Here is a 12,293-nt window from a genome sequence, read left to right as displayed (position 1 = left end):
TTACTTTTTAAATCTATTATGGAAATACATTTATTTCCTGTTACCAAGTCATTTATGGTTTCTATGCCTTTAGTTTTCGGAACAATTTATCGGTGTAACGATCGTCGCTGGAGGCTCCGGACTGAGGTCCGTCGCTGGAGGTTCCGGACTAGGGACCGTCGCTGGATGTTCCGGACTGGGGACCGTCGTTGGAGTTTCCGGACTGTGGCCCGTCGTTGGAGGTTCCGGACTGTGGCCCGTCGTTGGAGGTTCCGGACTGTGGCCCGTCGTTGGAGGTTCCGGACTGTGAAGCATCGCCGGAAGGACTGGGAACTGTGAAGCGTCGCCGGAAAGACTGGGAACTGTCACCAGAAGCTCTGGCCTGTGGAGGTGCACTGCAGGCCTTATGCGTGGGACCGGTACAGGTGGCACTGGGCTGAAGACACGCACCTCAGGGCGAGTGTGGGGAAGAGGCACAGGACGTACTGGACTGTGGAGGCGCACTGGAGGCCTGATGTGTGGGACCGGTAAAGGTGGCACCGGGCTGATGACATGCACCTCAGGGCGAGTGTGGGGAAGAGGCACAGGACGTACTGGACTGTGGAGGCGCACTGGAGGCCTGATGCGTGGGACCGGTACAGGTGGCACCGGGCTGATGACATGCACCTCAGGGGGTGTGCGGGTTGGAGGCACAGGACGTACTGGACTGTTGAGGCGCACTGGAGGTCTGGAGCGTAGAGCTGGCACAACCCGTCCTGGCTGAATGTTTATTTTCGACCTGCAAATGCGGGGAGCTGGCACAGGACGCACTGCGCTGTGAATGTGCACTGGAGACACCGTGCGCATCATTGCATAACACGGTGCCTGACCAGTCACACGCTCCCCACCGTAAGCACGAGGAGTTGGCTCAGGTCTGAACCCTGGACTCTGCCACTCTCCTCATGTGCCCCCTCCCCAAATATTTTTGGAGCTGCCTCTTGGGCTTCCGTGCTAGCCGTGTCCCCTCGTATTGTCACCGTTCCTCTTTCGCTGTTTCCACCTGTTTCCATGGCAGGGTATTGTCCCCTGCCATAACCTCCTCCCAGGTCCAGGATGTCCTCCACTCTCTTTTCTCCCGGGCCCAGGATCCCTGTTCCTCTTGAACACGCTGCTTGGTCCTTTTTTGGTGGGTAGTTCTGTAACGATCGTCATATGAAGGAGTGGACCAAAACGCAGCGTGGTAAGTGTTCATGATAAATGTAATACTCAAAACACTCGAACAAAATAACAAAGAGGGAAAACCGAAACAGTCCTGTCAGGTGCAGACACTAAAAACAGAAAACAACTACCCACAAAACCCAAACAAAAAAGGACAACTTATATATGATCCCCAATCAGAGACAACGATAGCCTCTCATTGGGAACCACACCAACATAGAAATAAGGAAACTAGAATGCCAACCCTAGTCACACCCTGGCCTAACCAAAATAGAGAATAAAAACCTCTCTATGGCCAGGGCGTGACAATCGGTGAATTCTGAAAAGCTATCCAACGATTGTTCCATAAGGTTGTGTTTTTAGGAAGTGATATTGGTTCTTGTAGAATACGTTTAATTTTCTTCCATATTGTTATACTATGACGTTGTACATGTTCTTAGCGTTATCCTTTGAAAATAGACACGTGAAACGATTCTGGGGATGAGCGTGCACATCTGGAAGGTTTAAACCACTTTCCTTTTCATTCTATTAGTTTTATTTGCCCATATAAAGTCTTATGACCAGGTATACTTCGGTGGGGCAATTGGTATTACTTACTGAAAGTAAACACAAAGACTTTATCAGCCATGCCATTGTAAAGAGGTTAATTCTACCTGTACAATTTATGGGAAGATTATTCAATGTAATTAGATCTGTTTTCATGTGGTTGAGTAATGGAATAGAGTTATCTTTATATATGTGTTGTTTGTTGTCACGCATTCCTTTCCATTCCTCTCCTCTTCACCTCTCTTCACCTCATTGTCTTCTCCATTCCTCTCCTCTCCTCCCTCTATTTGTTTAGTGAGCCAGTATATTTCTGAAAATACTAGAGTATAATACAGACCCCCCCCCCACACACACACACACACACAAAGCTGGGATGCTTATATAAACACAACATTTTAATTTTTCTTTATGGGCAAAACAGGAAGCCACAATGACAAATGTATTATATCTGATAACAGTCACCTAGAAGCTCCCTCTCTAGCTCGCTTTCACTCTGTCTGTGCCCTTGAGCTCTGTGTGCCACCAGTCATGCTGAGGGGGAGAGTGTGTATGCCCTTGAGTGTGTGTGTTTGTGCATTGTCATATGTGTGCTCATGTGTTTGTGGGTTTGTGTTGGCAGCAAACGTCCAGAGAGGAAGGGAGAACAAAGAGAGAAACTCCTTAATGAGGCCTACTGCCGCAAACACTAAACTAGGCCAGCTACCCGTGCCCAGAAAGAGAGAGAGTTTGTGTGTGTGCATACGTGTGTGTGTGTGTGTGTGTGTGGAGCCACCGTGAACACACACACAAACACAAAGGGAGCATTGAGTTCGGAGCCAGCAGATGCACTCCAGGCAACCCCCTCCCTACTTGTGCGTAGCCCAGGTAACTCACCGGTTTCTGTCAGGCCCTGGTGTATACTCCAGTAGTTCTGCAGACACTGTAGTTCTTTCTTCATGCCTCTCTTACAGCGACAGTTGTAGAGCGACGAATCCTGTAGGACCTCTATGGCACCCTGGCACTCCCTGCTAGCCAGCATGGTCTGGCGATCCCGCGCCCCGCCTGACAGGCACTGACGCATAATCCTGTAGCTGGAGCTGCACTGGCTGTCCCCGTTACACAGCTCTAATGCCCGCACACACTCCAGGGACTCCCTCCATCCATGTCCACACACACACACCACACAAACACACCCTGCAGCAGAGAGAGAAGAGGAATAATGATCAATCATGATGTTAATAATCGTTAACCCTGACACTAACACCCCCCACCCACACAGCATCTGGGGGGGGGGGGGGGGGGGGGGTAAGATCGTAATTATAGTCAAGACTCATGAGCCAACTTGACTAACAAAAACAAGTAAAATTGACAAACAAACCTCACTGTTCAAATCTTTGAAGCGACCGCATATAGAAGACGAGGATAGGCGGTCTCCTCCCGAGCATCTTATTGCGCCACCAATGACAGATCCTGAAGCCACCAACGACTGAACCCGAACCCGAAGCGACCAATGACTGACCTAGAAGCCGAAGCCACCAATGGCTGACCCCGAAGCCAAAGCCACCAACGACTAACCCCCGAAGCCACCAACGACTGACCCCGAAGCTGAAGCCACCAACAACTGACTGCGAAGCCGAACCCATCAACTACTGACCTCAAAGCCACCAAAGACTGACCCCTAAAGTCACCAACGACTGACCCCGAAGTTGAAAGAACTGAAACCACTTCCCTGAAGTGGTTTCAGTTCCTTCGGCCACAGCCCTTGCCCCGGCTTCATCAGAACCTGCAGACATGTCGGCAATACACGAGCCTGCTTCCCAGCACAAACTGCCAGCGTTCCCTGCAACACTAATGATTATGGGCAAGGATAGAATCATTTCAAGGGATGAAATATATAATATATCAAGAGATGCTTTGTATAGCCAGAAAGTCTGCCTTTTTCCTGATGTGGATATGGAGGATTGGTTCATTAAGATTGGTTTTAAAGATTTGAAGCATATCAGACAGTTTTGTGTTAACCTCTACAGGATCTGTGGGTCCCCCGCGATATGGTTGAGCTAACATAGGCTAATGTGATTAGCATGAGGTTATAAGTAACAAGAACATTTCCCAGGACATAGATATATCTGATATTGGCAGAAAGCTTAGATTTTGTTAATCTAACTGCACTGTCCAATTTACAGTAGCTATTACAGTGAAAGAATACCATGCTATAGTTTGAGGAGAGTGCACAGTTATGAACTTGAAAATGTATTAATAAACCAATTAGGCACATTTGGGCAGTCTTGGCACAAAATGTTGAAAAGAAATGCAATGGTTCATTGGATCAGTCCAACACTTTGCACATACACTGCTGCCACCTAGTGGCCAAAATCCAAACGGAACCTGGGCTGGAATAATACATTATGGCCTTTCTCTTGCATTTTGAAGATGGTGGTACAATAAAAAAAACACACAAAAAACGCATGTTTTTTTCTTTGTATTATCTTTTACCAGATTTAATGTGTTATATTCTCCTACATTAACTTCAAAGTGGTTCCTTTCAAATGGTTTCAAGAATATGCATATCATTGCATTAGGACCTGAGCTATGGGCAGTTAGATTTGTGTTTGTCATTTTAGGCGATAATTGAAAAAAAGGGACGGATCCTTAAGAGGTGAAGCTAGCAACGCATACATGGCTGCAGCAGCGAGAGCCACAGACTTTGAAGAATGGCACCAGTCAAAATATTCTTAAGCAGGTCAACAGAGGCATGTGCAGCATCCTACATTGAAAGGAGTCGAGCACACATCAAAGCTGTAAGAGGTATCGTGCTTTTATGTGCCAAGCAGTACATGCTATTGCGTGGGCACCACGAAAACCAGGAGGCTCTTAATTAACTTGCACCCCGAGATTTAAAAAACAACTGGAGCAACAACCCAAGAATGGAACTCTGATGAGCCCTGATAGGACAGCTTTACATTTTATTTTCTTAAACTAGGAAAGTCAGTTAATAAGAACAAATTCTTATTTTCATTGACGGCCTAGGAACAGTGGGTTAACTGCCTGTTCAGGGGCAGAACGACAGATTTGTACCTTGTCAGCTCGGGGACTAGCAACCTTCCGGTTACTAGTCCAACGCTCTAACCACTAGGCTACCCTGCCGCCCCATCTACATTGCAATACACTCATCGTGGTGCTTGATACCCAAATACATTTTCCCCAACATGAACAGGCTTCCTCGAGACGTAATCACTCTGCCTATCACCAGCTACACTGTAGAATGTCTATTCTCCACTGTCAATCGGATCAAAGCATGCAACAGGGCATCCATGCTCACAGGGCGCTTGAACAATGTGTCACTGCTCTCTTTTGAAGGAGAACTGACTGAGTCTTTGGCTTATGGTGATGTCATTTCAAAGTTCAACACCAAGCCCTGTCATCTTCTGCTGTGGCTGTGAGTCTGACAATGATGGCAGTTCTATGTTATTTTTTCCCCCTGTTTCTTTCCTGTATGTTGCACTGGTTTACTGTGCTGTACATTGTAGCCTTTATCATGACCTTTGTTTGGTGTAAGAGAGTGCATGCCTAATCTATTGCAACAAAAATCTGATCTGATTGGCCTTTATGTTCATTTGAAACACACATTTTTTTTTGCACCATAATGTTCCTTAAAGACCTGCCTAAACGAAATCACACATTTCTTTGTGACGGTGTATTAAATTGATTTAATGCGGATTTATTGCGCATTGAGGAAATGATGTCACTGTGCTTCCGAATTTGTTCAGTTAGCAAATAAGACAGCTCATAGTCCATTGCCTTAATCACAGTCAACACTCCTGCATTGTATACCTGTGGAACACAGAATCAACGTATGTGCATTGTGAACCTGAGACTCTCTTCTGATAGATGGTCTATCTAATTCAAGAGGTCTGGACTGCATGGAACTTGATGTGAAGAATTCGCATTTTGGTATATAAAAAAAAAGCATGTCTCTGTTTGCTGCCTCAAATGCACACGCTGTACATCCGCATCTTCACTCGTGATTTGACAATGAATATAGGCTATTAATAATATTGTCACGAATCAGACTATTACTTCCCCCACCACCCCAATTAGTTCAGCCGATATCCTGGATGGGATCCAGTTAAACAGAGAGGCCTGCCGAGCCAATTGTGAACTGTGCAAACAACATTTCTGCAGGCCCACCCACCAATGAATTTCTGGCTACGCTACTGGTGTATGTGTGGTAGCAGTGTAGAGCTGGCTACATGCTGTTTACAAGGGAGTTCTCTGAACGTGTCAAATACTGTCAGGGGAAATAACCTCTCCTCTATCCTCCACCTCTTCCATCCTTCTAGCCTCTCTCCTCACATCCTCTACTCTCCTCTCCCTTCTCCACTCCTATCCATTCCCTCCTGTCCTCTCTATCCCAATCTCTCCCCACCCCCCCCCTCTCTCTCTCTCTCTCTCTCACCCCTCCCCATTTCCCTCTTCTCTCCTGTTTTAGATCACCTCAAAACATGACAAAAATATCAATAATGTAAATATAGGAAAACTGTGTAAAATTCTGGATTTGTGAGTAATGGGTTCTAGATTAATCTATAAAAAACTCATAGCGATTACACAGTGTGCCTGACTGGACAAACATGCAGGTAGCACGTGGAAGGCAAAAATGTGACACACCACAGGCTAGTGCCACGACCGTGAACAAATTTCAGCACCAAGGACAGTTCTGCCGCGCGAGCCTATGCAGTCGTCAGACACAGCGGCAACCAGATTCACATGCACACACACTTTAGCAAGCAGCTGAGACGGAGGGAACGTGCCTCATGCGCTGTCCCTTTGACCGTCAGCTTCTACCAGACGGGAGAGCTTGAACGTCTCTTCATATTTACCATCTAAAGAACTATGTTTGATATATATTACCCCAAATCACCTTTAGATGCTTACTACATCAGGTCACATAATAATAGGCTCTACATTCTACTTTTACCAACATCCCTTTAGATCACAAACCTTCCCTAGCAGCAGCAAGGCACCAGGTGCACACAAAAAAGTATGGTTCTAAATAGTACCAGATGGGGGTTCTTTGTCTTGTAACCATGGTGGAACCCTTTTTTGAAGGTTCTGTAAAGAACCATGGTCATACAGTTCTAAATGATTTAGTCAGTCGTTTTCAATTGACACAAGACAATACATGAGTCTTTCACAAGATACTGTCACTGGTCATAGTCATATATAAAAAGTAATACTACTCTTATTCATGTGGTTTTCCGTCAGACTAGACGCTTTGCTGCCTTTCACAGTTCGGATAGTGCATTGCACATATGGTCTCAAATGTTTTTTTTAATGGAAAGTAAACAAAGTTTCACCGCCATATATAATTACCACTATCAGCAACACACCCCACCACTCCCTTCCACCACTCCCTTCCACTACTTTGGCCCTAACAGATCCTACACCAGGCCGTCGCCCTGGGAGGCTGGAACCCCATCTCTCAAAACCCCCTGCAGTTTTTCTGCACTAAAATCTCTGACACCCAAAAACATCTCTGCTGCTTCGACCAATTGAATCTTCTGGGGTTTACATTCCATCTGTGCGGTACAATTAATGGCCACTATAGCCGGGGGTGCTGACGGTGCTGCAGCACCTCCTGAAAAATCAGAATTCAAAAAATATATTCAAACAAAATGTTCACGAATGTCCTTTACTACAGACACCGGGGGATCCTCAACTTCACTTCAACACTCAACTGCCACCCCAGTTATCACTCCTTTCAGTGGCACTCTACTCCGGAGAGCAAAGAAGGACACAACCCTCATCCTGAAACAGCCCTCTCCCCCTGACCAGCAGACGCACAAAAAGTTAACTTCTTGACAAAACCCAAACCCTTCTTCACCCAGCCTGATACCACAAACAGATCGACCAAAAGGAATGGATCCGCATTCTTCACAAGACGTGCTCCCACGGGGCCAGAGTCATACTGGGCATTTTCCTCGTCATTGCTTTGAGGCTCAGAAGCCTTCACCTCACTTCTGTCAGGTAACATTTCAGAGAGTTCACTCTCCGTCGACTGCTCAGGGTTTTCAGGAGAGTAACATGTAATTATGTCTCCTGTTTGACTCAAAGGAGAAAGTTCTCTGCTTGTATTTCGGTCTGGGTTTGAAACATCGTGCTCTTCTTTCTGCCTTGTGTCATCTCGCCATACACCATCTTATAATATGGAATGGCATAACACAACACTAAAGATACATTGGAATGACACTATCACTCACGATTGCACAAAAAGAGCTGTGACAAAACTACGCCCCCAAACATGCTAATTAGCCGCCTCCCCTATATTTGAATTACCACTGAAAGAGCAAAGCACCTTTTTGTGAACAATAAAAAACTGTTGAAGATCTTTGAGTCCTTATGGTTCCACATAAAACCTTCACGCTTCCCAAAGAACCCGAATTGTTTAGTGTGTGGAGGCATGAGTTATTGGTATGTCCCTAACTGAATGTTTGGTCGTTGTGTGTGTGTGTGTGTGTGTGTACTCACCCAGCAGAAACAGCACGCTGAAAACGTTCAACAGAATCATTGCAGGTTCCAGAGCAGTAATCCCGAAGTCACGAGGCGGAATGTGGACTTTCCGGGTCAGCCGTTAACGGCTAAATAAATTGGTAAATCGTTAAAACAGAGAAACATCTCTAACACTGCTCCTCACCGGTTAATAATCCAAAAACCACAGCCGTGCCGGACGAAACCAAAAACAAACACACGCAGGTCCTCATTTGAAACCATGCACACAGGCTACACAGACACACATACTCAGACAGAGGGTTTTCATGTGAAACGGACCATGAACGTTAACATCCTCTCTGGAAGGAGCGATTGTTGAAAATCATCCAAAGTTTCCCAGGTAATAACGTTTGTCCATGCGAGACAGAGACCTGCCGTGGGACCAAGAAAACTGCTTGACTGACTGAATGTCCGGTGTCTGCTAAAAGGTTTGAGAGTGCCCGTTCCTCTCTGACTTCGATTCGAGGATTCCGTTTAAAAACGCACTATCCTTCACCAGAAGCCACACGCAGTCAAACTTTCATCTGTGAGTGTGTGATGGAGGATGGTGTGTGCGCTTGAGTGAGCGAAAGAGAAAGAGAATGAGAGAGAGAGAGGGTGTGGGGGGGGGGGGAGTTGACGGAAGGAGAGAAGGACGTCAGAAAGCAAGCAGTATGCTATTTCTAACTCTGTTGTTCTTCCCGTCTCACAGGGGCAGCTGATGGCTGTTTAGTCCAGATGTCATTAAAATAATTAAACTTCCGAGACCGGGAGTGTGTAGCCTATGTGATGGTAGCCTACACACGCCTGGCCGGGAGACAGTCAACCTGTAATAGATCTAGGAGAATTCTAATTCACTCCAGGAGCCTCAAGTCCGCCTGCAGGAGAAAAGCAGCTCCTGTTCTATCAGAGGGAGGTAGGAAATCTCTCTCTCTTTCGCTCTCTCTCGCTCTCTCTCTCTTTCTCGCTCTCTCTCTCTCTCTCCTCACATACATGAATGTATGGGCTCTGCACGTCACCACGAATGCAATGAGAGTAGCTGTCTTTCACACAACGCACACTCACTCAAACACTCTTAGGCCCCTATACACACGTACACTTATTCTATAGTGAACCGAGACGGTGCATGACCTGTGGTGTAGGGCATTAATCAAACCGAGTGAGGGTAATAGACATACACTCACAAACACAGGGTTGGGGAGTAACTGATTTCATAATGTTGTAAGAATGAGAGTTCCAAACCTCTGCCAATAACAGCTAGTTTTCAGTTTTACCCTCCCACTCAGACCACTCCCCAACCAGTACTAGCTAAATACTTGCTATTGCTAAAAAGCTATTTATTTTTATTTTTTATCATTTTGATTGAAAACAATTACCGTGAAATGAGTTGATATTGAGATAAAAACAGTTGCATTGGGCCTTTAAATTTGTTCCAACTGAGCCAGTCTGACAACAAGTCAGAGCAGCCTGATCACTAAAAATAGACTTAATATGTGGACGTTTGAAAAGGTCCTGAGCATGTCGATGCATGCCTTGGTGCTCACCAAAAAAAGAAAAACAATTGCCCAGCCCTGGGTAAAACTCACAATGCTAAGAGCTGAAATGCTCTGCTCAGACCACTGTGCTGCGGCAGTTCACAACGCTCTAGCAAGCGGTTTGCAGAATGTTCCCCAAACCATAGACCTAACCTTAATCTCTCGGAATAAATGTGTATAAAATAGATGTTAATCCATAATTAGTCGAATTTTGAAGGAAAACTATGAGATTTTGTTGAGTGAGAGACCATTATGATGACACACCAAATGCATTTGATGGATCCTTTTTGTCTTCTTCTAATGCGTGTTAAAGGGAAAATAATCCGAAAGTAACTGAAAGTAATTAGATTTTGTTACTGAGTTTGGGTAATCCAAAAGTTATGGTACTGATTACAATTTTTGACAGGTAACTAGTAACTGTTTACATTTAGAATGTAACCTACCTAACCCTGCTTACACACACACACACACACACACACACACACACACACACACACACACACACAGATGCTAATATACATCCAATAGTATTACTGCTTTCTGCGCTGCAGGGTGAAACTCACACAACAATAAGATGGGTCAACAGTGATCCCAACTACACACACACACACACACACACACACACACACACACACACACACTGAATTGTATCCGGCACAGTTTCCCCATACAACCTACTTTAAATCATTCCCAATATCTCCTCTCATCACTCTCTTTCCTCACTAACCTCCTATCACTCCCCCTGCCTGCTCTATTTCTCTTTTTCATTATCTCTCTTTCTTCTCTCATTCTCCTTCTTCCATCTTTCTCTCTCCTCTGTCTCTCCACTCATCCCTCATTGATATCCTCTCTCTCTCTCTCTCTTTCTCTCTCTTTCTCTCTCTCTCTCTCTCTCTCTCTCTCTCTCTCTCTCTCTCTCTCTCTCTCTCCCCCATTTCTCTCTTCCCCAGCCCCTATCTCTGCATCTCTATCTCTCTCCCTCTTCCCTCTCTTCCTCCTCCCTCCCTCTCTCCTCCCTCTCTCTTTCCCAATGGAAAACAGTGGGGTCAGTCCCAATGAGCCGGACCTTTAATTTAATTAACCAAGCAGAAAGACTAATGAATAATTAAAGCTGGTTAATGAGCTGAAGTTAAAGGATACATCAGTGGTAATGATGGAGTGATGTTGGGCATGGGTAGAAGAGATGGAATGCCCTGGGGCTGTTTCAGATCAAGGGTAAGGGATGGTACCTGGGATCTGAGTGTTTCGGCTGCCAGTTAATTGTGCACAATGTATCTCCCCAATCAGGATTTTAACCAGCAACTTTCTGGACTAGAGGAGATTGTTTTACACATTTGGTGGTACAACATTCTCTCTCTATGACAGTCCCATTATAATAGCAGAATGATAGCTGTCTCCTTCTCACTGTGTTCTAGTCTTCAAGATATTTTCTCTCCATTCAGCAAAGGATGCTGCAGGACTTATATAAATACATTCAGCACGTACACTACATGACCAAAAGTATGTGGACACCTGCTTGTCGAACATCGCATTCCAAAATCACAGGCATTATTATGGAGTTGTTCCCCCCTTTGCTGCTATTACAGCCTCTATTCTTCTGGGAAGGCTTTCCACTAGATGTTGGAACATTGCTGCAGGGGCTTGCTTCCATTCAGGTGAGGTCAGGCACTAATGTTGGGCGATTAAGCCTGGCTCGCAGTCAGCGTTCCAATCTCTCCCAAAGGTGTCTGATGGGGTTGAGGTCAGGGCTCTGTGCAGGCCAGTCAAGTTCTTCCACACTGATCTCGACAAACCATTTCAGTATGGACCTCACTTTGTGCACAGGGGCATTGGCATGCTGAAACAGGAAAGGGCCTTCCCCAAACTGTTGCCACAAAGTTGGAAGCACAGAATCATCTAGAATGTAATTGTATGTTGTAGCGTTAATATTTCCCTTCACTTGAACTAAGGCGCCTAGCCCGAACCATGAAAAACAGCCTCAGACCATTATTCCTCCTCCACCAAACTTTACAGTTTGCACTATGCATTGGGGCAGGTAGCATTTTCCTGGCAAGTGTGATTTATCACTTCAGAGAATGCGTTTAGACTGCTTCAGAGTCCAATGGTGGCAAGCTTTACACCACTTCAGCCGACGCTTGACATTGCGCGTAGTGATCTCAGGCTTGTGTGTGGCAGTTTGGAAGTCAGTAGTGAGTATTGCAACCGAGGACAGATGATTTTTATGCACTTTTGCACTCGGCAGTGCAGTTCTGTGAGCTTGTGTGGCCTACCACTTCGAGGCTGAGCCCTTGTTGCTCCCAGATTTTTCCACTTCACAATAACAGCACTTACAGTTGACCAGGGCAGCACTAGCAGGGCAAATATTTGACAAACTGACTTGTTGGAAAGGTGGCATCCTATGACATTGCCACGTATAAAGTCACTGAGCTCTTCACTATGAGCCATTCTACTGCCAAGGTTTGTCTATGGAGATTGCATGGCAGTGTGCTCGATTTTATACATCTGTCAGCTACAGGTGTCGCTGAAATATCC

General features: G+C 45.6%; 1 protein-coding gene across 1 annotated transcript in view; it reads right to left on the bottom strand.

Annotated features, from left to right (window-relative positions):
- LOC139388272 (GDNF family receptor alpha-2-like) overlaps nucleotides 1-8,814 on the bottom strand; it is an 86,383-nt gene extending 77,569 nt beyond the window's left edge. Inside the window, exons 1-2 of the mRNA XM_071134838.1 lie at nucleotides 8,227-8,814; nucleotides 2,596-2,895 (exon numbers count right to left, since the gene is read on the bottom strand). Coding sequence (XP_070990939.1) covers nucleotides 2,596-2,895; nucleotides 8,227-8,266 — 340 coding nt within the window. The 5' untranslated portion in view covers nucleotides 8,267-8,814. The remainder of the gene's footprint in view (nucleotides 1-2,595; nucleotides 2,896-8,226) is intronic.
- Nucleotides 8,815-12,293: the final 3,479 nt, after the last annotated feature.

The sequence above is a fragment of the Oncorhynchus clarkii genome, chromosome 29 (genome assembly GCF_045791955.1).
Source record: "Oncorhynchus clarkii lewisi isolate Uvic-CL-2024 chromosome 29, UVic_Ocla_1.0, whole genome shotgun sequence".
NCBI lineage: Eukaryota > Metazoa > Chordata > Actinopteri > Salmoniformes > Salmonidae > Oncorhynchus > Oncorhynchus clarkii.
The sequence above is the reverse complement of the archived record's forward strand: the minus strand, read 5'-3'. Positions and strand labels throughout refer to the sequence as shown.